Source organism: Hyla sarda, chromosome 8 (genome assembly GCF_029499605.1).
Source record: "Hyla sarda isolate aHylSar1 chromosome 8, aHylSar1.hap1, whole genome shotgun sequence".
NCBI lineage: Eukaryota > Metazoa > Chordata > Amphibia > Anura > Hylidae > Hyla > Hyla sarda.
The window spans coordinates 43,878,379-43,906,116 of record NC_079196.1 but is presented as its reverse complement, the minus strand read 5'-3'; the positions used below and the strand labels follow the sequence as shown (position 1 = coordinate 43,906,116).

The following is a 27,738-nucleotide window of genomic DNA, read 5'->3' as shown; positions in this document are numbered from 1 at the left end:
CCCCAGGCTACCACACTCCAATAGAAACGAATGAAGCGCATGCTATCTACAGCATGCGCTCCTCACTGAGAGCTGGGGTCTGGTCCCAGAGATCGTGGGTCAACTACTGAGTATAGGGAATAAGATAGTGTTCACCAGATCACCCTTCAACCCAAGCCATCAAGAACAATGACTGTCCAGTCCTGCTATGAGTTTTGCAACAGCTGGAGGCACCCTGGTTAGAAAACACTGCTTTAGGGTGCGTTCACATGATATTACTAGCAGCGGGTTTCACGCTGCGGGAAACCTGCTTCGAGTTACGCTACCATTGATTTAAATGGGTCTGTGGACAGTCCGCAAATCTGACACTATTGCGGACTGTCTATGGACCCATTCAAATCACTGGTAGCGTAACTCGCAGCAGGTTTCCCGCAGCCTGAAACCCGCTGCTAGTAATATCGTGTGAACGCACCCTTACACAGTATTGTGCAGAAGGCCTTAAAGGAGTACTTAAAGAAACATTAAAAGAAAATACTGCAGAAGCCTATAGCAATGCTTACCCTTACCTATCTGCCCCCATTCTGAAATCACCACAAATCTATTTGTTTTGAGGGTGTAAGTCCTGTACTTACTTGTTGTACATCCTGGCTTAGAAGTTGCTCAGTACCATAATTCCCAAAATGCATTGCTCTCCCTCAGCTCTTTAACATAATCCTCCCACCCCACCTACTCCTCTCCCACAGCAATCTGCGTAGATCTGTTGCAGAACATCTCATTTCACAGCTGACTAACACATGAGTGAGGTTGCAGCACCTACTTTATTCACTATTTGTCTGCTTCTCTGCCTGTGGCATTGTTCAGCACTGAGCAACATGTTGTAAACACACTTCTTTCTCTCTAAATGTCCCAATAAAGATATATATATATATATATATATATATATATATATATATATATGTGTGTGTGTGTGTATGACATGGAGATAATGATATAGGCCAGTGTTTCCCAACCAGGGTGCCTCCAGCTGTTGCAAAACTACAACTCCCAGCAGGCCCGGACAGCCAAAGGCTGTCCGGGCCTGCTGGGAGTTGTAGTTTTGCAACAGCATGAGGTACCCTGGTTGGGAAACACTGATATAGGCAATAGTTGCTGGTTAGAGGTGGTGACATTACTCAGGGGGCGGGGCTTGATCTAAGAGATAAAATCCGGTTATGCCCCCAGCCATTGTCTTGGGAGAGAGGGAAGACAACACAACTTCGTGACAGGGATATTTCAAGCAAAAACATGCTGAAGCCAACACTATATTAGTAATATATATATATATATATATATATATATATATTTATATATAATAGAGATGAGCGAACTTTCAGTAAATTTGATTCGTCACGAACTTCTCAGCTCGGCGGTTGCTGACTTTTCCTGCATAAATTAGTTCAGCTTTCCGGTGCTCCCGTGGGCTGGAAAAGGTGGATACAGTCCTAGGAAAGAGTCTCCTAGGACTGTATCCACCTTTTCCAGCCCACGGGAGCACCGGAAAGCTGAACTAATTTATGCAGGAAAAGTCAGCAACCGCCGAGCCGAGAAGTTTGCGCGCTACGAATCGAATTTACTGTAAGTTCGCTCATCTCTAATATATAATATATAATATATATATATGATATTCTTATTTAAATAAGATTCTGACACAGGAATACCCCTTTAAATTCAAACACATGTTTATATTGAAGCAGTTACAGTAACAATTTCCTTTGTGCTATTTTACTTCTGTTTAGAAATGTTATCATTTTATTTTAAAAAAATAAAGAAAATAAATGTTCTACCTACTTTTGTCACAGAACAGAATGACTCTGCCACAGTGATTTATATCTATTGACACAGCGGAGAAGCGAGAACAAGCCTGCTGATTGTGATAGAATATTACAATTATTCATATGGAAATTGATACATTTTGTTGCCGAGCGTATAAACTTTATCACCTCCCTGATTCTATTCCAGCGCAACCTGGCAAATGTGACAATCACTAATTCTCTCGCTAAGTTCTATTAACACAAGTGACAATGGAAAATGAATGCAGACGGATGATTTCATTAGCTTTATATACCCTAATGTATTGGGGAGAGTCTATTGATTTTAATGAGTGAGCGGCAGGATAAACTTTTCCCGGGAAAAACAGTTAAAGGGGTACTCCGGTGAAAACTTTTTTTTTTTTTTTTAAATCAACTGGTGCCAGAAAGTTAAACAGATTTGTAAATTACTTCTATTAAAAAAATCTTAATCCTTCCTGTACTTATTAGCTGCTGAATACTACAGCGGAAATTCTTTTCTTTTTGAAACACGGAACTGTCTGCAGACATCATGACTACAGTGCTCTCTGCTGACATCTCTGTCCATTTTAGGAACTGTCCAGAACCAGAACAGCATATGTTTGCTATGGGGATTTCCTTTTACTCTGGTGTTATAAATGAAAAATAAAAGAGTCCCTGAGAAAAGTCCTTGTTGACCTCCTGTAGAAAGTTATTGATGTGGGGAAACGGTTTGATGGCTGATACAGCTGCATTCACAGACCTTGCAACTCAACTTTCCTAGACTCCCAAACAGTAAATGTTCATTCAGTTTTGCAGCGTTAGAATTAAAGGGGTACTCCGGTAGAATTTTTTTTTTTTTTCAATCAACTGCTGCCAGAAAGTTAAACAGATTTGTAAATGACTTCTATTTAAAAATCTGAATCCTTTCAGTACTTATCAGCTGCTGAATACTACACAGGAAGTTGTATGGTTCTTTTCTGTCTGACCACAGTGCTCTCTACTGCCACCTCTGTCCGTGTCAGGAACTGTCCAGGTTTGCTATCAGTATTTTCTCCTACTCTGTTCCTGACAGTTCCTGACATGGACAGAAAAGAAATTAAAGGGGTTCTCCAGTGCTTACACATCTTTTCCCATATCCAAATGATAGGGGATAAGATGCCTGATCACGGGAGTCCCGCCGCTGGGGACCCCCGGGATCATGCACGCCGGCACCCCAGCGGGTCCCCAGCGGCGGGACTCCCGTGATAAGGCATCTTATCCCCTATCCTTTGGATCCTTTGGATAGGGGATAAGATGTCTAAGCACCAGAGAACCCCTTTAAAAAAGAAAAGAACTTCCTGTAGAGCATACAGCAGCTGATAAGTACTGGAATGATAAAGATTTTTAAATATAAGTAATTTACTGATGTGTTTTACTTTCTGGCATCAATTGATTAAAAAAAAAAATGTTTTCCGCCTGAGTACCCCACAATTTCTGAGTAATTGTATAACAAGGAGGACTTCATATTTAGCAGCATGGAAAAGCTAGGTGGTTTTACCACATCTTTGATGCGCTTTTTCCAACGATTTTACGAAATTGGGACAAAAATGCTTTTAAGGCCATCTGTGGCCGAAAACAACTTATCCCCTAAGTGTTTGATTGCGGGGGGGGGGGGGGGGGGAGGGGGGGGTTCGAATGCTGAGACCCCCCATGGCCACGGCTCTCCCATGCAGGCCGCCACAGCATGACATTGCAGTCGACACGGCTCCTCCATGTAGTTCTATGGGAGAGGTCGACTGTTCGACAGTTACGCCCCCTCCCTATACAGTTCTATGGGAGAGGCGGGGAGGCAAGAACGCTGCCTCCCCGCCTCTCCCATAGAACTGTTTGGGGAGGGGGCAGGGAGGGGGTGTAACTGTCGACCTCTTTAGGTCAATGCTATGCGCATTAGCACTCTCACTGAGCACTAATGCAGGGGCCCCCCCATTCAAGAGATACAGGATAGTTGATAAGTGTTTGATCACGGGGGGTTTGACCACTGGGACCCCCGTGATCAAACACTTATCCCCTATCCTGTGGATAAGTATAATAACGCTGCCGTTGTCCTTCAAAGATACTGAAAAACCATGTGAACACAGCTTAAGGGTGACTCCCTAAGGCCAATGAGCGTATGTTCTGTCCATAAAATTTTTTGTTTATTCAGTGAAGTGTTTTCCAACCAGTGTGCCTCCAGCTGTTGCAAAACAACAACTCCGTTGGCTGTCTTGGTATGCTGAAAGTTGTAGTAATGGAATAGCTGGAGGCATGCTGTTTGGAAAACATTGTTATAGTGAATAGCTGGCAGTGTTTTCAATCAGTGTACTTTCAAGTGCTGCAAAACTACAACTTCCAGCATGCCCGGACTGCCAAAGGTTGTCCGGGCATGCTTGGAGTTGTAGTTTTGAAACAGCTGGAGGCATGCTGTTTGGAAAACACTGTTATAGGGAATACCTAAGGAAGTGTTTTTGAAATCAGTGGACCTTCAGTTGTTGTCAAAACTACAACTTCCAGCATGCCCGGACAGCCGAAGGCCATTGGCTGTCCGGGCATGCTGGGAGATGTAGTTTTGAAACTGCTGGAGGCATGCTGTTTGGAAAACAGTGTTTTCCAACCGGTGAGAGTTGTAGTTTGACACAGCATACTTCTCTCCCCACTCATTCTACTGATCGTTTTGGATACTGAACACTTAGACCCCAACTGATGAAACCTTTTGACTTGTCTTTAGAACATGTAAAAGTTTTTTTTTTTTTTTATAATGACAGGTACGCTTTAAAGGGGTACTCTGCTGCTGCAAAAAAAAATGTTTTCATCAGCTGGTGCCAGAAAGTTAAACATATTTGTAAATTACTTCTATTAAAAATCTTAATCCTTCCAGTACTTATCAGCTGCTGTATGTTCCAGAATCTCCTTTCTGTCTGACCACAGTGCTCTCTTCTGACACCTCTCTCCATTTTGGGAACTGTCCAGAGTAGGAGCAAATCCCCATAGCAAACCTATCCTGCTCTGGACAGTTCCTAAAATGGACAGAGGTGTCAGCAGAGAGCACTGTGGTCAGACAGAAAGGAAGGAACATATAGCAGCTGATGAGAACTGGAAGGATTAAGATTTTTCAATAGAAGTAATCTACAAATTTGTTTACCTTTCTGGCACCAGTAGATTAAAAAAAATAAAAAAAGGTTTTCCAGTGGAGTACCCTTTTAAGCTCTACACCATAAATTTTATTTACACTTTATTTGTGGTTTCTATTAATCCCACCAGAATCAGTTTTGTAGAATTCATTGCAAGGAATCTTGTGGGATGGCAAATGATTTATTAATTTAAAGGGGTACTCCGCACCCCTAGACATCTTATCCCCTATCCAACGGATGGGGGATAAGATGTCAGATCGCTGGGGTCCCGCTGCTGGGGACCTCCGAGATCTCGGCTGCAGCACCCACCTGTACAGCTTCCACCTCACACCGGCAACGCTGGAGGCTTCGGATCCCGACCACAATGGCGGACGAGCGTGATGTCACGACTCCGCCCCGTGTGACATCACGCCCCGCCCCCTCAATGCAAGTCTATGGGAGGTCCGTCACGCCCCCTCCCATAGACTTGCATTGAGGAGGCGGGGCGTGACATCACATGGGGCGGAGTCGTGACGTCACGCTCGTCCGCCATTGTGGTCAGGATCCGAAGCCTCCAGTGTTGCCGCTGTGAGGTAGAAGCCGTAGAGGTGGGTGCTGCAGCCGAGATCCCGGAGGTCCCCAGCAGCGGGACCCCGGCGATCTGACATCTTATCTCCTATCCTTTGGATAGGAGATAAGAAGATGTCTAGGGGTGCGGAGTACCCCTTTAAGTTTAAAATAATTATATAAGTAACATCCAGTAGGCTGATGCATTTTTCTCTTTCTACAAGAGCTTAGTGATTGGCAACCTATGTCTATATGCTGCTGATGACTAAGCCATTGTAGACAGTGAAACGCGTCAGGCTATGAGCCTACTGGATGTTTCTTATGTAATTATTAAAAAAAGAATTAAAAGATTTGTCATTTTACAAGATTCCTCAAGCAGGTGTGCTGGATTTTTCTTATTTATTGTGAGGACTTGTAGTTTTGCAGAATTGTCTTGACAAATTCCCAGTGGTTAGCAAGATAGATGGATAAAATATATAATAATGTACTAAAGAGAATGTTGAGAGGGAAAAAAAGTTACTCGCTATTTTCCTGGAAACAGTGCCACACTTGTCCATGGGCTATATCTGGTATTGCAGCAGTACTAAACTACAGTATTAAACTCAGCCCCTAACCATGGTGGCTTACTTAGTTTCTAGAGATCTAGCTCACATTTTTTTTTAACCTCTAAAGATCTAAACTTTAGTTTATTTTTTAGGAATAACAACATTCCTTATGATCTATATAGCACACAGTCGAGAAGCCCCATCATAAGTCCTCTGCACAGTCATGTTCATGGAATATTATGGGTTAACAAGGTCGATCTTTTGCTTTTTATATGCGTATTTTTAAAAAAGTACTGCAAAGAAGATTTGTGTAAAAAAGAAAAATGTCAAAACCACAATATGCAAATGTAACCTAGCTTAAATCTTACCAACTTCTTCTCAAAACTATGTGATAGAAGGAAATAGACACAGGTTAGTGCCCTTAAAGGGGTACTCCGCCCGTAGACATCTTATCCCCTATCCAAGGGATAGGGGATAAGATGTCTGATCACGGGGGTCTTGCCGCTTGGGACCTCCCGCATTCTCGGCCAGGCACCCCAGACAGTCGATGCACGGAGCGAACTTCTCTTTGTGCTGGATGACTGGCGATTAGAGATGAGCGAACTTACAGTAAATTTGATTCGTCACGAACTTCTCGGCTCGGCAGTTGATGACTTTTCCTGCATAAATTAGTTCAGCTTTCAGGTGCTCCGATGGGCTGGAAAAGGTGGAAACAGTCCTAGGAGACTCTTTCCTAGGACTGTATCCACCTTTTCCAGCACACCGGAGCACCGGAAAGCTGAACTAATTTACGCAGGATAAGTCATCAACTGCCGAGCCGAGAAGTTTGTGACGAATAGAATTTACTGTAAGCTCGCTCATCTCTACTGGCGATGTGGAGTGGAGGCTCTTGACGTCATGACCACACCCTGCTTGTGATGTCACGGCCACACCCCTCAGTGCAAGTCTATGGGAGGGGGCGTGACAGCCATCACGCCCCCTCCCATAGACTTGCATTGAGGGGGCATCACCCGACGCTCTAAACCAGTGTTTCCCAAATGCGGTTCCTCAAGCATCCCCATGGAATAGGTTGGCACTATATTAACATAGGAAATATTATTAGGTGACTTAAAGGGGAACCCGCAACCTCCCTGCTGCACCCGATGCTCTAAAACCGGTGTTTCCCAAACGCGGTCCTCAAGCACCCCCAACCGGTCATGTTTTCTGAATTTCCTTAGTCTATCACAGGTGATATAACTGTGGTGAGGCCTGATGTATTGGCCATAATTATATCACCTGTGAAAGACTAAGGAAATCCAGAAAACATGACCTGTTGGGGGTGCTTGAGGACTGCGTTTGGGAAACACCGGTTTTAGAGCATGGGGTGCAGCAGGGAGGTTACGGGTTCCCCTTTAAGTCACCTAATAATATTTCCTATGTTAATATAGTGCCAACATATTCCATAGCACTGTACAGAGTTCATCATCACTAAAATCCATCCCTGTCCCCATTGGGGCCCACAATTTTAGATTCACCTATGTAAACTCCTTGCAGATGTGGGATTTGATCCTAGGATTCCATAACTCAGTGGTCTTCAAACTGTGGCCCTCCAGATGTTGCAAAACTACAATTCCCAGCATGCCCGGACAGCCGTCGGCTGTCCGGGCATGCTGGGAGTTGTAGTTTTGCAACATCCGGAGGGCCACAGTTTGAAGACCGCTGCCATAACTGCAAGTGCTTACCACTGATCCACTGAGTATGGCATAAAACTATCTAACGGTCCTGTCTCATGTGTCTGGAAATCCGGCTCCGTACTAAGACAAATACCCGGCCACAACTGATGCCACAACTGATGCTATAGTGAGTGCATCAGGGGTGGGCATGGTCTGGCACCCAGTTATTTCTGAATGCTTCCCAATTGATGCACCATATTAATCTGAACTGTCCAATTCATATTAATGGGTTCAGTTAAATATCGGTTTCTCTTTGGTGCTTTTCTCCTGCGCAAAAGAGAAAGTGAGCCAGATCGGCGGGTACATGCGACAGCACGCTTAGTAGTATTCTCAAATTACAAAAGACACAATAATACTGTCAGATTGTACCAGAATATTGGGGGAGATTTATCAAAACCTGTGCAGAGGAAAAGTTGCCCAGTTGCCCATAGCAACCAATCAGATTGCTTCTTTCATTTTGCAGAGGCCTTGTTAAAAATGAAAGAAGTGATCTGATTGGTTACTATGGGCAACTAGGCAACATTTCCTCTGCACAGGTTTTGATAAATCTCCCCCCATTGTCACTATTTATAAAATGTATATAAATGTTTCCTCCAGCCCAAAATATGCTGATTGGAGAACCGTCTTCTCGGGAATGTATCCATTGTGCCTGGGTATCTAAGGTCAGGTAATTAGATTGTGAGCTCCTCTGGGGCAATAACTGATAATAAATACATGATAATAAATACATAAGATCATTTATCACTATATCAAAATAATAGGTAATAATTGTATACCCACTTGAGTGTATGTTCTGTAAGACACTTATCATATTTTGACTTCTATCCTGCATTTGGTTTGTGCCCCGTGGTTGGACATGGGTAACACCAAAGATGAGCTTGACCCCTATTCTGCTTCTGAATCAGCAGCTCTGTGGGGGTTGTTTGTGTTTTTCTGCAAATGCCCTAAAGCCCTGTTGGTCTTCAGGGAAGGTGACATAGTAGCCCCTCCCTTGTTTCCGCCCCCGAGGAGACAGGCACTTCTGAGGATTCTGTAAAGTCATGCAAGGTGAAATGATACTATGGAAAATGATGTATAATTAACCTTAAATACTGTTCAGTAATGTTAGATTTCCTCTCACTGTAATTTCTTTTCCTGTTACAGATAAAAAATTCATTATTGCGAATGCCAGGGTACAGAACTGTGCGATCATTTACTGCAATGATGGATTCTGTGAGATGACAGGATTCTCGAGGCCAGATGTCATGCAGAAACCATGCACTTGTGACTTCTTGCACGGGCCAGAGACCAAAAGACACGATGTTGCCCAAATAGCCCAAGCCTTGCTGGGGTCGGAAGAACGGAAAGTCGAGGTCACTTATTATCATAAAAATGGTAAGACCGGAAAACCTGATCTCTTAAATTGACATCTATATTTAGAGTTCCATTGATCGGTCTCTATAAATCCGTCATTGGCTTGTTTAAGCAAATGTATTGATGTGCCTTTTATGGTTGTTCTGTTTAAAGCCGTCCTGAGGAGCGAACTATAGGACAGGATTTAAGGGAAATGCATCAATAGAGGTCGAATGACTTTGAAATCATTATTCATTAGTGTTTATTACATGACCGAGAAAAGTCTTTAACACGGTTTCTTTTGTGCACTTGTATCTTTCATCTTGAGATTTGTGCTGTAATATTGTTCATATATATCACCCATCAGTTCATATTTCCTTTTCGAGGGTAAATGGAAACTTTGCCATCATGGCGTAGTTATGTAACTTTGTCAATTTGTTATTATTTCTGCTCTTCTCAGTACCTGGGATTCCCAAAAAAAGAAACTGATCACAAGTTGTCACACTACTGGGCCCCATAGCAATCACTTACGATCTGTGGGGGATCCAGCTATAGGTGTTCAACATCCCTGCAGTGCCACCACAGGGGAAAAGAAGTATTAAAAGGTGCTTATTACAACGAATGGACAAGCAGGGCTCTGTACACTGAGGACAAGCAGGGCTCTGTACACTGAGGACAAGCAGGGCTCTGTGCACTGAGGACAAGCAGGGCTCTGTACACTGAGGACAAGCAGGGCTCTTTACACTGAGGACAAGCAGGGCTCTGTACACTGAGGACAAGCAGGGCTCTGTATACTGAGGACAAGCAGGGCTCTGTGCACTGAGGACAAGCAGGGCTCTGTACACTGAGGACAAGGAGGGCTCTTTACACTGATGACAAGCAGGGCTCTGTGCACTGAGGACAAGCAGGGATCTGTACACTGAGGACAAGCAGGGCTCTGTACACTGAGGACAAGCAGGGCTCTGTGCACTGAGGACAAGCAGGGCTCTGTACACTGAGGACAAGCAGGGCTCTATACACTGAGGACAAGCAGGGCTCTGTACACTGAGGACAAGCAGGGCTCTGTACACTGTGGACAAGCAGGGCTCTGTACACTGTGGACAAGCAGGGCTCTGTACACTGAGGACAAGCAGGGCTCTGTGCACTGTGGACAAGCAGGGCTCTGTGCACTGAGGACAAGCAGGGCTCTGTACACTGAGGACAAGCAGGGCTCTGTACACTGAGGACAAGCAGGGCTCTGTACACTGAGGACAAGCAGGGCTCTGTACACTGAGGACAAGCAGGGCTCTGTACACTGAGGACAAGCAGGGCTCTGTACACTGAGGACAAGCAGGGCTCTGTACACTGAGGACAAGCAGGGCTCTGTACACTGAGGACAAGCAGGGCTCTGTACACTGAGGACAAGCAGGGCTCTGTACACTGAGGACAAGCAGGGCTCTGTACACTGAGGACAAACAGGGCTCTGTACACTGAGGACAAGCAGGGCTTTGTGTAGTGAGGCTCTGTGACATGCTCCCGGCTCACACAGCAGGATGATTGACAAGCCAGGAGTCGGCAAAAAGCCCTATTTGTCCTGCCCCCACTTCCTGTATTTGGTCTCCTCACAGTGACACAAATGCAAAAGCTGCAGGGACAGCTTTTTTTCACCCAAAAATTCTACACATTTTTTAACCAATGTATATTACAAATATACTTATAATGATATTATCTACATTATATAAGAAGTTTTTGCTATTGACAGGTACACTTTAAAGGGGTTGTTTGGGGAACAGAAAGTCCTAATTGTTTTGCTCCCTTGTCAGGATCATTCCTTTTGACAAATCCATGCCCCTAGGTGATGACCTGTAACTGCAGGCGTGTGGCGACATTGTGGCGTGGTGATATATATAGTGGGTAGCTGTGGTGGTGGGGAGGAGGGGGAAGTTTTTCTCTTTATTTTTCTCTATCCAGATGTCCCATAATAGCACATTATTGTGCTATTATGGGACAGAACTATGATTATGGTGTTCCTTTTGGATCTAATGTGGGAAGCCTGCTAAATGTAGGCCTTGGAAAGGTATCTGGATGAGATTTGGATACGCCTGCCAGCTTTTGTCAGTGATAAATAAACAGGTACAACATTATAAAAAAAAGTAGCTGGTGGAAGAATGAGATGAGGTAGTGTATGGTAATGCCCTTCATGTGTGGAGAATTGAGTATGTTTTATTCATTATAAATTATAATCATCTAATGTATGTCAACCTAAAGGTAAGAGAATCGGTGGATGGGTAATCGTTCGTAAATTTGAATTAATTACTAATGTATTGACACTAATATGAAATTATTTTAAAGGGGTATTCCAGGAAAAAACTTTTTTATATATATATATATATATATATATATATATATATATATCAACTGGCTCCAGAAAGTTAAACAGATTTGTAAATTACTTCTATTAAAAAATATTAATCCTTTCAGTACTTATGAGCTTTTGAAGTTAAGGTTGTTCTTTTTCTGTCTAAGTGCTCTCTGATGACACGTGTCTCGGGAAACTCCCAGTTTAGAAGAGGTTTGCTATGGGGATTTGTTTCTAAACTGGGCGTTTCCCGAGACACGTGTCATCAGAGAGCACTTAGACAGAAAAAGAACAACCTTAACTTCAGAAGCTCATATGTACTGAAAGGATTAAGATTTTTTTATAGAAGTAATTTACAAATCTGTTTAACTTTCTGGAGCCAGTTGATATATAATAAAAAGTTTTTTCCTGGATAACCCCTTTAAAATGTAATAAAGATTATTTGTAAAAAAAAAAAAAAAAAACATAAATAAAATATAAATAAATAAATACATAATGAAATAAATAATAATTTTTATAATAATAATTGAATACAATAATGATAATAATAATAATTAAATGATAATTATAAAATAATTTATTATTAATAATAAAAATAATAAAGGCCTATGTGATACCAAATGGGCTAAGGGGGGTTCATTGGCATAACAGTCACCACAATATATACTGCTAAAAAAATAAATAAAGGGAACACTAAGATAACATATCCTAGATCTGAAAGAATGAACTAATCGTATGAAAATACTTTCGTCTTTACATAGTTGAATGTGCTGACAACAAAATCACACAAAAAGGATTAATGGAAATCAAATTTATCAACCCATGGAGGTCTGGATATGGAGTCACACTCAAAATCAAAGTGGAAAACCACACTACAGGCTGATCCAACTTTCATGTAATGTCCTTACAACAAGTCACAATGAGGCTCAGTAGTGTGTGTGGCCTCCACGTGCCCGTATGACCTCCCTACAATGCCTGGGCATGATCCTGATGAGGTGGCGGATGGTCTCCTGAGGGATGTCCTCCCAGACCTGGACTAAAGCATCCGCCAACTCCTGGAAATCAATGGTGCAACATGGCGTTGGTGGATGGAGCGAGACATGATGTCCCAGATGTGCTCAAACGGATTCAGGTCTGGGGAACGGGTGGGCCAGTCCATAGCATCAATGCCTTCCTCTTGCAGGAACAGCTGACACACTCCAGCCACATGAGGTCTAGTATTGTCTTGCATTAGGAGGAACCCAGAGCCAACTGCAACCAGCATATGGTCTCACAAGGGGTCTGAGGATCTCATCTCGGTACCTAATGGCAGTCAGGCTACCTCTGGCAAGCACATGGAGGGCTGTGTGGCCCCCCAAAGAAATGCCACCCCACATCATTACTGACATAAGTAGCGCTCCTGCTGCTGGGTTGTTGTCCTCCTACGGCCTCTTTCACTTCTCCTGATGTACTGGCTTGTCTCCTGGTAACGCTTCCATGCTCTGGACACTGCGCTGACACAGTAAACCTTGTCACAGCTCGCATTGATGTGCCATCCTGGATGAGCTGCACTACCTGAGCCACTTGTGTGGGTTGTCGACTCCGTCTCATGCTACCACTAGAGTGAAAGCACCGCCAGCATTCAAAAGTGATCAAAACATCAGCCAGGAAGCATAGGAACAGAGAAGTGGTCTGTGGTCACCACCAGCAGAACCACTCCTTTATTGGGGGTGTTTTGCTAATTGCCTATAATTTCCACCTGTTGTCTGTTCCATTTGCACAACAGCATGTGAAATTGATTGTCAGTCAGTGTTTCTTCCTGAGTGGACAGTGGGATTTCACAGAAGTGTGATTGACTTGGAGTTACATTGTGTTGTTTAAGTGTTCCCTTTATTTTTTGGAGCAGTGTATAAGCACTGAATACAACTATAGTTTTATTGTTGATACAAGGTGTTTAGCACCTTATGCAGATAAGTAATGCATTATATTGTCATTTTTATCATATATTATATCATAGGAAATAGGCCAGTGCCTAGATCAGTGTTTCCCAAACAGTGTGCCTCCAGCTATTGCAAAACTACAACTCCCAGTATACCCGGACAGCCGAAGGCTGTCCGGGCATGCTGGGAGTTGCAGTTTTGCAACAGCTGGAACCCTGGCCTAGATTGATTTCTTTCTTTGGGCTTTATATTTGTTTTAAGGTAGCTAAGTAGTTAATCAAATAAAATACAAAATTATCCAGGGCATAAACATTTCATAGAATAATAGTTTTACTATTAATACAAGGTAAACAGAGCCTTATGCAGATAAGTGACGCATTTAGATGTCATATATTATATATCAAATCATAAGAAATAGGCCAGTGCTTAGATCAGGGTTTCTCATACAGGGTGTTGCTGTGGTGGCCTAGTACAGGAGTTGCACCCCTGTACCCTTGCTGTCCTGTCAGGCAGCCTCCATACAGTGACCCCTGGACCCCCCCCCCCCCCCCCCAGTGGTCAGACCCCTCGCAATTAGCTATTTATCCCCTATCCTGTGGATAAGGAATAAGTTAATTTTCACTGAAGTTCTCCTTTAACCCCTTAACGACCAAGGACGTATATTTACGTCCTTGGCCGGCTCCCGCGATATAACGCAGGGTCACGCGGTGACCCCGCGTCATATCGGGTTGGTCCCGGCATGTATCTGAAGCCGGGACCCGGGGCTAATAGCGTGTGGCAGCGATCGTGGTGGTGCACACTATTAACCCTTTAGACGCGGCGTTCAAAGTTGAATGCCGCATCTAAAACAAAAGTGAAAGCTGCCCGGCTGCTCAGTGGGGCTGATCGGGACCACCGCAGTGAAAATCTGGTGTCCTGATGAGCTGGGACACGAGCGGAGGTCCTCTTACCTTCCTCCCTTCGGCGATTGATTGCTCCGAGCTTGAGATGCAGGCTTGAGCAATCGACCGCCGATAACACTGATCAATGCAAAGCTATGGCTTTGCAGTGAACAGTGCTGGCAATCAGTGTGTGCAGTGCTATAGGTCCCTATGGGAGCTATAACACTGCAAAAAAAAGTGTAAAAAAAAGGTTAATAAATGTGATTTAACCCTTTCCTTAATAAAAGTTCAAATCACCCCCCTTTTCCCATAAAAAAAAACACCATGTAAATAAAAATAAATATAAACATATGTGGTATCGCCATGTGCGTAAATGTCCGAACTATAAAAATATATAATTAATTAAACCGCATGGTCATGAAAAAATGAATAAAAAGCGATCAAAAAGTCAGATCAATACGAAAATGGTACCGCTAAAAACGTCAGATCACGGCGCAACAAATGAGCCCTCATACTGCCCCATACGCAGAAAAAAGTTATAGGGGTCAGAAGATGACAATTTTAAACGTATACATTTCCGTGCATGTAATTATGATTTTTTCCAGAAGTGTGACAAAATCAAACCTATACAAGTAGGGTATCTTTTTAATCGTATGGACCTACAGAATAAAGATCAGGTGTCAATTTTAATGAAAAATGTACTGCATAGAAACGGAAGCCCCCAAAAGTTACAAAATGGCGTTTTTTCTTCAATTTTGTTGCACAATGATTTTTTTTTCCGTTTGGCTGTAGATTTTTGGGTAAAATGACTGATGTCACTGCAAAGTAGAATTGATGGCGCAAAAAATAAGCCATCATATGGATTTTTAGGTGCAAAATTGAAAGGGTTATGATTTTTAAAAGGTGAGGAGGAAAAAACGAAAGTGCAAAAACCGAAAAACCCTCAGTCCTTAAGGGGTTAAAGTCAATGGACCTGCTGGGAACATACCAGGCTATATATGCTAGCTTATACCTTTTTGACAGGTTGCCAACATGTAGCTCAACAACCTACATGCCCTAATATGTGATGTGAATAGGGCCATATTTGATTTTCTTGACCCAAGAGTGTATGTACGTGTCTGAGATTGGGTACCTGGATATACCCCCAAAAAGTTTACTTTTAATAGAAGTTCTATAGTTTGTCGACTATAAACTTTGATGTCATAAATATGTCAAAAATGTCTAATGACAGTATGCTGGGAGTTATAGGTTTGTCACAGCTGGGGGCACACTGGTTGCGAAACATTGGATTAGGGTACAACCGGTGGCCTCATTAATACCTGGAACAAATCGTCCACATCGGTATTAGCCTAAACAGTCAAACCCCTATCAGTTAGATATATTTAACGCCATCATTGTTGATATTAAAAAATAAAAAAAGAAAATGCCTTAAGTACAGTATAATAGAGTACTTTGTATTGTGTTTGTAAACTATAATTTCGCTACCACGTGTACCATTTTGATATATTCAATATCTTTCTCCCAAGACTTGCAAATAAATAATTTGTAAAATGATTTATATATTTGGAAACTGATAGTAATTTCTCGGCTGCAAGAAAAAAAATAAAAATATTTAAAATCCGTTTTTTTTTTTCTCGAATCCAGAGCGGTTGTAATGAGAGCCCCGGGCAGTATTTTCCTCAGGAGATCTCAATGGTAATCTAGCTTTGCTGACTAATCACTTAACAAAATTTGACACAGTGGACTCTGCGTTGCTCGTGTTTGCTGTGCGCCTCGGCATTCAGGATTTCATTTTTCTCCCTGGCTATTTTTTTTTTTTAAAGACGACATTATAATAATTCCAACGTACAATAAATTGCGATGCCAAACATCCAGTCCATGGCACAGAAATAAATGGGGCACTTTGTGTCAGGTTAATATTTCCTTTATTCTGAAGAGTTATTTGTAAAACAGAATAGCCCATTTGTTTGAGTAGTGGTAATAGCTCGAATCTGTTCCTGCGTAAGAGCCGCTAAACACATTAGCTTAAGTAAGTGTGGTGTAAAGAAATCTACTGAGAGCAAATGAGTGACGAGGAATGTTAAAAGGGTTGTACGGGAATAGACGAAAGGGTCTGTCCATAATCCGTGTCTGGTATGGCAACTTTTCCCAATTTAAAGCCTTAACGCGGAACTCCGATACATTACATCTTAACCCCTATGCATCGAATAGGAGATACGTAGGGGATACGCGGGGGGTATGACTACTGGGACCTCCACAATCTCCTGCCCGGTTCCCCGGCTCTTCTCATGAAGCTGTGGTCAACATGCCCTCCCCTCCATATATCTCAATGGGAGAGCTGGAGATACACAAGCGCTGTAGCTGCGGCTTTTCCATAGAGATACATGGAGGGGGCATGTCAACCACGGCCATTTTAAGCGTGAGAAGAGCAGGTATTTTGAAAACAAAGTTTCAGAACACCAGGGCGCAGGGCAGGAGATTGCGGGGGGTCCCAGAGGTCGGACCCCCCGACGATCAGACACTAAGGGGAAAATGTATCAAAGCTTGTCCAGAGGAAAAGCTGCTCAGTTGCCCATAGCAACCAATCAGATCACTTCTTTAATTTTTCACAGGCTTTTTCAAAAATGAAAGAAGCGATCTGATTGGTTGCTATGGGCAACTCACCATTTTTTCCTCTGGACAGTTTTTGATAAATCTCCCCCTTTTTTCCTATCCTGTGGATAGGGAATATGATTTAATATACCAGAATTCCCTTTAAGGTCTCGTTCACATGGTGGAATTTCGAAGCGGAATCCGGTAGAAAGATTTCGTTGCAGCAAAGTCCTATTGTTTTTAATAGGATTTTGCTGCACCGTGCATGCGGCGTAATTTCTGCTGCAGCAACATCTGTCAATTCTTCCTGTGGAATCGGCTCGAAAATGCATTGATTTACCAGGGCCCCACTGTCTACAGTATGCATGGTACCACAGGGTGTTAGGAGCAATACCTTATCACTTAGAGACACCAGGACACCATTATTCCTATACATGGTCTGAGGGTGGAGACAGCTTCTCCTGGGCCAGACACGGGTAGTAAAGGAACACGCGGACATCAGGTTACATATAACTGGGGCAACTCCTCCCCCCACTACACTATATGGGTAAAAATGTAGGGGTTCCCATTGGCAGCCAGGGTCACATGGGGTTTACACAGCTCCTCTCTTAAGGGTATAGTAATATATTTAACATACAACTGAATGACAACAATAAAATAAATATAAAAGTATATAAATCTCTCAATAGAGTGCAAAACATAATCAATATAATCAAAAATCTTTCAGTGGGGCCAACACCGATGCTTCAGGTCTGCCCGAAGCAGTCCGAAGCCACAGGACAGCCATTGGGACACCACAAATGTCTGCCCGGAAAATTTCTGGTTGGGCAATGGATGGATCTCACTGTAGCTCTATTGCGCCCGCTCCCCTGGCTTATAACTCACGATTGCAGTGGGTCTCAGGAGTAAGACCTGATGCGATCGACAACTTCTGACAAGTTTGAATGACATTTGGGTCGGTGGGTATTGTCTTTAGTTGGTCCCCTACAGAGCTCCAGCTCCTGAATTGTTGGAGGGTATGTTTAGGGGCTACTCCACCCCTAGACATCGTATCCCCTATCCATAGGATAGGGGATAAGATATCTGATTTCTGCACCCGGTGTTTGTTTAGAGCATCGGGTGCAGCGCTGGAGGCTCGTGACTTCACGGCCACGCCCACCCGTGACGTCCCGACCATGCCCCCTCAATGCAAGTTTATGGGAGGGAAGTCTACAAGCCTCCGCCCCACATCGCCAGTCATCAAGCACAGAGCGAAGTTTGCTCCATGCTCCAGATGTCTTGAGTGCCGCAGCCAAGATCGTGGGGGTCCCTAGTGGCGGGATCCCCGCGATCTGACATCTTATCCCCTATCCTTTGGATAGGGGATAAGATGTCTAGGGGCGGAGTACCCCTTTAAATGGATCCAGCCAATTAGGTTATGGCTGATATCTCTTTGTGCAAGTCTCTTCTGCAAATTAATATTTTATAAGTTGCCATGGAAAAACAAAAGTTCTAATCGGATGCTCGTTGTTTAGCATGGATGGGAAGACGAAAGCTTGGAGACTTGTTAGTTTGGGCATGGGACCGGCTTGACATTTTGAACACACACCAGTAATATAAAAAAAAAAAGGGAAAACCATTTTCTTAACCCATCCTAGCTGCTAAATATAGCTGCGGCAGAACAATCTCTGGCATGGCATGCTGGATCTATTTTTAATTAAATATGTCAAAGCCAGCTGGGGAAATCTGTTAAGCGAATCTTTAATTAACAAATATTGCCACAAATGTATCCGCGCTGGAGGCAGAGAATGCTACCCGGATACTTCTGTTCCTAGACGGCTCCTGGCTTTTCTTCTGGCATATGGTGCAGATGTCAAATTTTGCAACCTGACTTGTCAACGTAGGTTTCTTAAGGCATTAGCGCGCTTCAAATATGCCGAGTTGTTTTTATGGTGTCGAAATGTGACCAGGAGTTGATTTTTTCAATGGAGACATTCGTCTCTATGGATAAACGAGAAAAAAAAAAATATATATAAGGCGTATGATGAGGAATTGGAATGAACTAGATCAGGGTTTTCCAACCAGGGTGCCTCCAGCTGTTGCAGGGGGCCTTTGGCTGTCCATGCATGCTGGAAGTTGTAGTTTTGCAACAGCTGGAGGGTTAACACTGAATTAAAGGGGTACTCCACTGCCCTGGGTGCGGGCTGCAGGGGTCGTGACGTCACGGCCACACTCTCATGACGTCACACCACGCCCCCTCAATGCAAGTCTATGGGAGGGGGCGTGGCACCTGCCACGCCCCCTCCCATAGACTTGCAATGAGGGGACGTGGCTTGACATCACATCCCCCGCCCATCATTCTGAACAAAATGTTCCGAACGCTGGGGCAGTTGAGTACCCCTTTAGTGCTTGTGCACTGTTGTTTTTTGAGGACTTTGTTAAAGTAGAATTACCCCTATAAGCAAATTGCCTAAATATTCATTGTCTAACTTTAGCTGTGAGGGACATTGAGGTAGATTTATTATTTTGTTTTACTTGTTATTGGTCTAATTTGCATTTTTTTTTTTTTTTTTTGCGATTATTTCGATTTGTGTATTTTTTGCTCATTTTTTTCACTTACAATATAAGTGTTCATTTTAATATATAATTTGCGACTTGTAGAAAATATTCAAAAATACAATGCAATGGTTAAAAAAAAAAAACCATGCAAACATGGACCACCTTTAGTGCTGCTCTAGAAAACTGCAACGTCAGAAATGGTGTTGGGAAGACATTTTGTTAGTTTTAGTGCACGTGCACATTATTTATCACTCGTATAATAAATTATGTGCTTGTGCGCCAAAAAACCCACAACTTACTGATAAATATCCCCAATTGAGTTTTAGTAATAACTAGACTTTTTTCACTTTATACAATTCTTAAGAAGACTCTGTCACTGCTATAAAGACTAAAGATGAATAACCCTCCTGAGGAAGGTCTTGCTCGAATCGGGCTTCCATTTTTATTTAATTATTTATTTGATGCTGACTCAAATTCGATCCTATACTTTCTGGGTCAGGGTCCATAGAATGTAAAAAGTAAGGTGGCAATGCAAGAACAGGAGAAAAACACTCACCTTCTAACCGGTCTGGTGTCACTAGAGGCCCGGTCTGGTGTCACTAGAGGCCGCAATAGAAGACTCCTGTCGGGGCCCTTAAGGTATTATTTTACCTTAAAGGTTAGGGTCTATGTAACAATATTTGCGTGAAGTAAATCACAAAAACACAGATTTGCTCAAATCTGATTCATTTATTTTTTTTGTAAAATTCTGAATAAAACTGATTTGTTCTGTTTACCAGTCACATCTACTGGACGTTTCTTTCAAGCATCTATATAATGCTTATATATGTTACTTAATATCTCATGTAGATGCTTTATATGTCTTTTTATGTGTATAGCTTCTGTATTTAGCTCACAAATCGCTCTGTTCTGCTGTTCATTCATTCTGACATCCACTCCTTAGCAAGGGGTTTGTCTGAGGCAAGCACCAAGCCCATCCTCACTCACATGCATTATTTTCTCCCTGAGTCTGCTGTGCTGTGCTGGATCTCTTCATCCAATCACTGCAAGCTGATCAGTAACCCCCTCCTCTCTGTTTTAATGCTGCAGTCTGATAGTTCAGGAGTGAGCAGAGAGGAGTGCTAGTCCTACTCTCACTGACTGGACCTTGTCCAAGCCTGTGCTTCAGCTGGACAAAGATGATGCTTATGATAATGTTCCGGATGGTATGGGGTCCCCTAGTGTTTTTTTTTTTTTTTTTTTTTAAAGCCATGATTTCTATAAATAGGAGATGAGAATTTTTTAATGAAGTAAAATGGAAAGGTTAATGTTCTGCCAATATATACAACATATAAAAATGTTTTATTCTGACAGTGCCCATTTAAGTAAATTAATATTAAATAGACGTTAGACATTAAATTAGCTGGACCTGCACATTTTGGCAGAACTATACAACCATCTAATCTGGATGCTCCGGGTGATAATTGTCAGAGGAAAGAATCATTGGGCAGTTTAATTTTAATACTTCCAATCTTATTCTCAGGGGAGATAAGCCAACTTCAGAGGTGTCTGGCAGCAGCAATCTCCCCTCTCCCTGTTCAGAGGATGTTGCAACAATCTGAAATACAGTGACCCCCCGACCTACGATGGCCCCGAAATATGATAATTTTAACATACGACGGTCTCTCAGAGGCCATGGCATGTTGAAGGCAGCATCAACATACGATGCTTTTGTATGTCGGGGCCATCGCATAAACGGCTATCCGGCCGCGCAGACTGCTTCAGCTGCCACCGGATAGCCGTTTACGGTGCCCCGTGTGGTCCTCTGACGATCACTTACCTATCCTCGGGGCTCCGGTGCGTCCTCTTCGGGATCCCCTGCATCGTCGGCGCTCTCCATCATCGTCATCATGTCGCTTCGCACGCCGTCCCGTCATCCAATAGGAGCGGCGTGCGTGCGTAGCGACGTGATGGCGGCGACGGAGAGCGAGGATGCCGGGGAAGCAGAGGCCTTGCCAGAGCATCGGGGACACCACAGGGACACAGCAACAGCGATGGAAGGCGACATCCAGGGTAGCGGTGATGAGCGGTGACGGTCCGGAGCGGCGGGGACAGGTGAGTACAACTTCCTCTACCAGTGGTCTTCAACCTGCGGACCTCCTGATGTTGCAAAACTACAACTCCCAGCACGCCCGGACAGCCAACGGCTGTCCGGGCATGCTGGGTGTTGTAGTTTTGCAACATCTGGAGGTCCGCAGGTTGTAGACCACTGTCCTATACTTTACATTGCACGGATCCCTCAACATACGATGGTTTCAACAAACGATGGTCCATTTGGAACGGATTACCATCGTGTGTTGAGGGATCACTGTACTTCCATAATTTCACATCCTAGGATGGTCTGGATGAATGGTGATATAGGTAAAAGAACAGTATTTTCTGCATTACATTGTGGCAGGTAAACAATTCTATCGCCATCAGGTTTCAATGCTTCACCTGCAATCTTTGGGGCCTCCTGTAATACAATACGTCTTTAAATAAGTGTAAAAGTGTTCCTGTCTGGCCTAGCATCAATTTCAATCTAATTTGCAGATCCTTATTGGATTGACTTCATAAAGCTAGCAGGATTAACCGGGATACACTTAGAAATGTGCAACATTGTGTTAATAGTCATGACTGGCAGCTCGGCAAACCCAGAACTCTGTCGGAAAGGTTTCATGTTCCATGGCCCTTGTATCTTGTTCTTACATTACTCGCTTCCTAGAAATAGTCCTCTCCGGTGTCATGTTTACATTTGGGTATATCTGAACGCTTGCATCAGATCACAATTACTTCAATAAGTCTGAGTTGACAGGGGGCTAAATGTCTTAAATTTGCTGTATGACCCGAGCGGTAGAAGGGTTAACAGTTCATTGGAAATATCCAATCTCTGTACACGTGTAATTCAGCCAGTTCAGTTTCTTCTTCCCCGGGGTATTTTCTTAATATGAGTACAGTTCTGTCCTGAACATTATTCCATATTAGAGTAGATATCAATTGACTTATAGTATACGTGTCCTCTTTCATTATAAATTAAATTATAAATTAATAAAATCAGAACGTGGTTGTTTCTTCTTTGAGAAGGTCATTTATTATTATGTAGCAAGTGTTCTTACTTAAAGTTTATTTTTTTATTTTTTTTAAATAAAATTATCACCCAAAGATCTATAACTTATGTTGTACTGGCTTCCGTATGTGTATCTTGAAATGCTCTGACAGGAAGTTTTGTAGTCCTTTCACTGTTATTGTGGTGTTGCCTCAGCATCTCCCTGACTCCTTCTTTAGGAGACAACATCATCATCTTGATCTTGTCTCTGAGCTCTAGCCCCGCCCCCTGAGTGATGTCACCACCTCTGACTAGCCCCTCCAGCATACATCCCCATCTCCCTGTCACACAATTATCGGTCGAAAATGGTGCTATCGGCATATTGCCGAAAGGAAACGACGCGGCAAAAATTGGGGTGGGCATAGCTTACAGTAGGGGACATGACTCCCATAAGTCCAGCAAAAGTTCTGCAGGAGGTGTGGTGGCTTGGGGGAGTAGGGTATATGGGGTGTAACTGTGCGGTAATTAAAGGGTGTTTGATTAACCCTTGCTATTCGTGACGCCAGGGTGTGGGCTCCTCTGCAATGCTTGTCCTACCGCCACCCTTCCCAAGAGCGATAGGGAAGTATGGAATAATTGAATGTTCACAACCGGAGAGTTTTCTGAAAACAGTCTGAACTTTTACTGAAGATTGTATGCAAGCTTCATAACCGAAACAGTCTCTATACAGGCAAAGTCTCTTAGAGATTGACAATGGTTGGGACCTTAAGCGGTTTAGAGTCCGTAGACTGATATGCGCTGTTCCGCTGGATTTAGGGGATTTAGTTGAGGTCCAGCAGTCACGCTAGCTTTAGCGGGGATTTAGTTTAGGACTCACGGCTGGATTGAGGCTGAGGCCAGCAGGTTTCAGGCCTAGAGTGTCTTTGTAAGTTGCGCAGATCCGTCCTGCTAGTCCGGCATCCACTAGAGCAGCAACCCAAGAGAGCGATCATTGGCTACAGCTGGCCTGGCCTTAAGCTAATTGGTCCAGTACTTCTGTCAATCATCTTTACAAAGGGTTATGGGTAACCATGTGACCCAAGGACCTCCAAAGGTCCCCCAACATACCATAGAGGAATTAACATAGTAACATGACCGAAGGTCCTGCGACGCTACAAAGGTAAGTATACTAATATGCATTATATTAAATATACCCATTATTAAATATGTACACATAAACATTATAAAATTAGAGAAGGAGGAGGCGACTGGGGGCTGTCCCACCTGGGGGACCCTACCTGAACGTAGTAACTCTGACTTTGGAGACCACTACACAAGGTACAGTATGCAATACGGTATCGGGAGACCACAGAGGCATGTATTAAGGCTTTCCCCTTTATGCAACACCAGAGTATACAGCATTTCTGCTCCATCAGCCACTCCCTCTAGCGTGACGTCATATCGACCAGGTGTATTCCCTTGAAGACAGGATGGAAGGTTCAGTAGCAGTGTGACTATAAGTTACACTTGTCACCAGCAGTCACAGCACCTCCTCCATACCCTGAAATCAGCAGTCACAGCACCTCCTCCATACCCTGAAATCAGCAGTCACAGCACCTCCTCCATACCCTGAAATCAGCAGTCACAGCACCTCCTCCATACCCCAAAATCAGCAGTCACAGCACCTCCTCCATACCCTGAAATCAGCAGTCACAGTGCCCCCTCCATATAATTAACCAGCAGTCACAGTGCCCCCTCCATATAATTAACCAGCAGTCACAGTGCCCCCTCCATATAATTAACCAGCAGTCACAGTGCACCCTCCATATATTTAACCAGCAGTAACAGTGCCCCCTCCATATAATTAACCAGCAGTCACAGTGCCCCCTCCATATATTTAACCAGCAGTCACAGTGCCCCCTCCATATAATTAACCAGCAGTCACAGTGCCCTCTCCATATAATTAACCAGCAGTCACAGTGCCCCCTCTATATAATTAACCAGCAGTCACAGTGCCCCCTCTATATAATTAACCAGCAGTCACAGTGCCCCCTCCATATAATTAACCAGCAGTCACAGTGCCCCCTCCATATAATTAACCAGCAGTCACAGTGCCCTCTCCATATAATTAACCAGCAGTCACAGTGCCCCCTCCATATAATTAACCAGCAGTCACAGTGCCTTTCAGGGCATGCTGTAAGTTCTAGTTCTTTCCCACTTGGAGAAGAAACTTCTCAAATTGACTTGGTTTTGTCCTATTCCTGCCCTGCCATGGAATTCAGAGAGCTCTGTAGAAAACCCATTCATAAAGGGGCACTCCACCTCTAGACATCTTATGCGCTATCCAAAGGAAAGGGGATAAGATGTCTGATCGCAGGAGTCCTGCCACTGGGAAACACCCACAATCTCTCCTGCAGCACCCCTGTCATCTGGTGCATGGAGCGAACTTAAGCGAGCTTCGCTCCATGCATGATGACTGACGATGCACGGGTCAGAGGATCGTGACGTCACGGCCACGTCCCCTTAATGCAAGTCTATGGGAGGGGGCGTGCCACGCCCCCTCCAATAGAATTGCATTGAGGGGGCACGGCCGTGGCGTCACGATACTCTGGCACTGTATTGTCCGTCATCAGGCATTGACCGAACTTCGCACTGTGCACAAAATGACAGTGGGTGCTGCATGAGAGATTGTTGGGGGGGGGGGGTGGTAATAGATATTGTGGTGTCCCGGTACCGTATTGCATACCGTACCTTGTATGGTGGTCCCCAAAGTCAGAGTAACTACATTCAGGTAGGCCCCTAGTCACCTCTCCTCTATTCTAATTCTGTGATTATATGTATATATATTTAATAATAATGCGTATATTTAGTATAATGTATAGTATGCTTACCTTGTTAGCATCGCAGGACCTTCGGTCATGTGACCATGTTAATTCCTCAATGGTATGTTAGAGGACCTTTGGAGGTCCTTGGGTCACATGCTACCCAAAATTCTGTGTAAGGGTGATTGACAGAAGTATTGGACCAATTAGCTCTAGTCCAGCACCTGCCCATATAAGGGAGCTGTAGCCAATTATCACTCTCTTGGGTTGCTGCTCTCGTGGATGCCGGACTAGCAGGACGGATCTGCGCAACTTTCAAAGACACGCTAGGCCAAAAAACCTACCGGCCTCAGCCTAAACTAAACCGTGAGTTCTTCTGGGAAGGGTGGCGGTAGGACAAGCATTACAGAAGAGCCCTCCCCCTGGCATCACGAATAGAAAGGGTTAACCAGACACCCTTTAGTAACCGCACAGCTACACTCCCCACACCCAACTCCCCCAGGCTATCACAATATCTTATCCCCTATCCTTTGGATAAGCGATAAGAGGTCTAGGGATGGAATACCCCTTTAAGAAACTTTATAAAGGTGTCTGCATTGTTTGGGACTGGATTTTATACTGAATGAGACACCTGACCTCAGTGATAAAGAGCCGTGTCCCAATACTATTGTCCATACAGCACACTTATCTACACAATTGTCTTGTCCTATATCCTTGTGTCGGCGTCCTCAGGGTGATCTCTTGTGTCTCTCGGCTATTGTTGAGGATTGAGTCCCGGCAGGTGCCGTTTTGCTTTCCCGACATCCAGATACGTCATGCCTTTGCTAGCACATTTGTATTCTTTATAAATAGACCATACAAACTCCATGGCTGGTATTTACATGGCGTGACAGTCAGAATGTGTTTGTTTCGTGAGGTCGGAGTATTCCAGAACAGATGGAAGCTTATTTACCAAGTATCATGTGTGTCGCAGACAACTTAGCAGTCAACCGTGTGTTTTTGCCACAAGACTCGCGAAGCATATTTGTTTAGTATATAAGTGAGTAGTGTTGAGCGCGAATAATCGAAATGCAAATTTTTACCACCAATATCGACTCTTCGCGATTTCGCAAATATTTAGAATATAGCGCTATATATTCGTTATGACGAATATTCAGGTTTTTTTTTCACACAACGATGTGTACTGTATGAAAAAAAGTGTTCATCCCTCCCTGCTTCCAGCTTGTGGTCCAAAGAAGGCGCCGATATTATTACTGAGTCGGTGTGGCAATAGTGTTTGTTTTTTAAGCGATACTAGTGTGTTACCCTCTATGCAAATAGCCACCGCAGGGCTACATTTGGAGAAATAGTGGAGACTACTCTCTTAACTTCGGTTAGATAAGCACTAGGTACACCTTGTATTAGTTTTAACTCTTTATCTTTGGGACATTTTATTAGTATTCAATAAAAGTTATTTTTTAGGGGTAAGCAATAGGGGTTTCATACCCCAGGCCTAGGCCCTGGGGTTCAGTGTATTGTTGAGTCGGTGTGGAGATCAAATATTTTGTATATGCAAACATGCAAATATTTGCGAATATCAGCACATCCAGAGGACATTGAGCCCTCCCTTCTTTTAGCTTGTGGGCCAATGAGAAGGATGCAACATACAGTGATCCCTCAACTTACAATGGCCTCAACATACAATAGTTTCTACATACAATGGTCTTTTCTGGACCATTGTAAGTTGAAACCAGACTCAACATACAATGCTACAGACAGTCCAGATCTGTGAAACATGTCATTGGTTGGAAGATCTGACCAATCAGAATGGGCATTCACTGGTAAAACCCCTGTATTACTGAAGTGTATGCACTGACTGGTGTCTGGTAGCACCCCCTACAGTACAGGGAGGTATTACATGTTCTGTACTCTTTACCTGTGCCAGGATTAGCTTCTCCCTTGGACACCAAGTGAGGTCGGCTCCATGTTACTTTTTAGGACATTGCGTGTACTGTACAGGACCCTGAAGAAGCTCCTGTCCTCTACATAGACCAGTGTTTCCCAAGCAGGGTGCCCCCAGCTGTTGCAAAACTACAACTCCCAGCATGCCCGGATAGCCTTTGGCTGTCCGGGCATGCTGGGAGTTGTAGTTTTGCAACAGCTGGAGGCTCCCTGCTTGGGAAACACTGACATAGACAGTGATTACAGCTCCCAGCAGATCTTTCTTACTTTTATATGTAAGGATTTGCTTTATCTATATTAGTTATCTACTTATTTATCTTTAATTCTCACCTTTTGCCTATTTTTGGATGACATTTTGGTGGCTTCAGAACCAATTACCAGGTTTCCATAGAGTTATGGTCTCAACATACAATGGTCGCCCCAGAACCAAGTAATATTGTAATTAGAGGGACCACTGTACAGTTGTCAGAGGTTAGCAACATCCCTAGCAACCAATAGGAAAGTTGCGCACAGATAGGTGAAAGAAATAATCTTGCATGCGCACTATACGAATTTCATTACAAATGGAAAAAAAAAGGTGAACGAATATGTGAAAT

General features: G+C 43.5%; 1 protein-coding gene across 5 annotated transcripts in view; it reads left to right on the top strand.

Moving 5' to 3' along the window:
- The window catches only part of KCNH7 (potassium voltage-gated channel subfamily H member 7), a 467,074-nt gene that overhangs the window by 30,381 nt on the left and 408,955 nt on the right, over positions 1 to 27,738 (top strand). For all 5 annotated transcript variants that reach the window (XM_056533460.1, XM_056533458.1, XM_056533456.1 and 2 more), the window contains exon 2: positions 8,880 to 9,110. In XM_056533460.1, the coding sequence (XP_056389435.1) occupies positions 8,880 to 9,110 (231 nt within the window). The remainder of the gene's footprint in view (positions 1 to 8,879; positions 9,111 to 27,738) is intronic.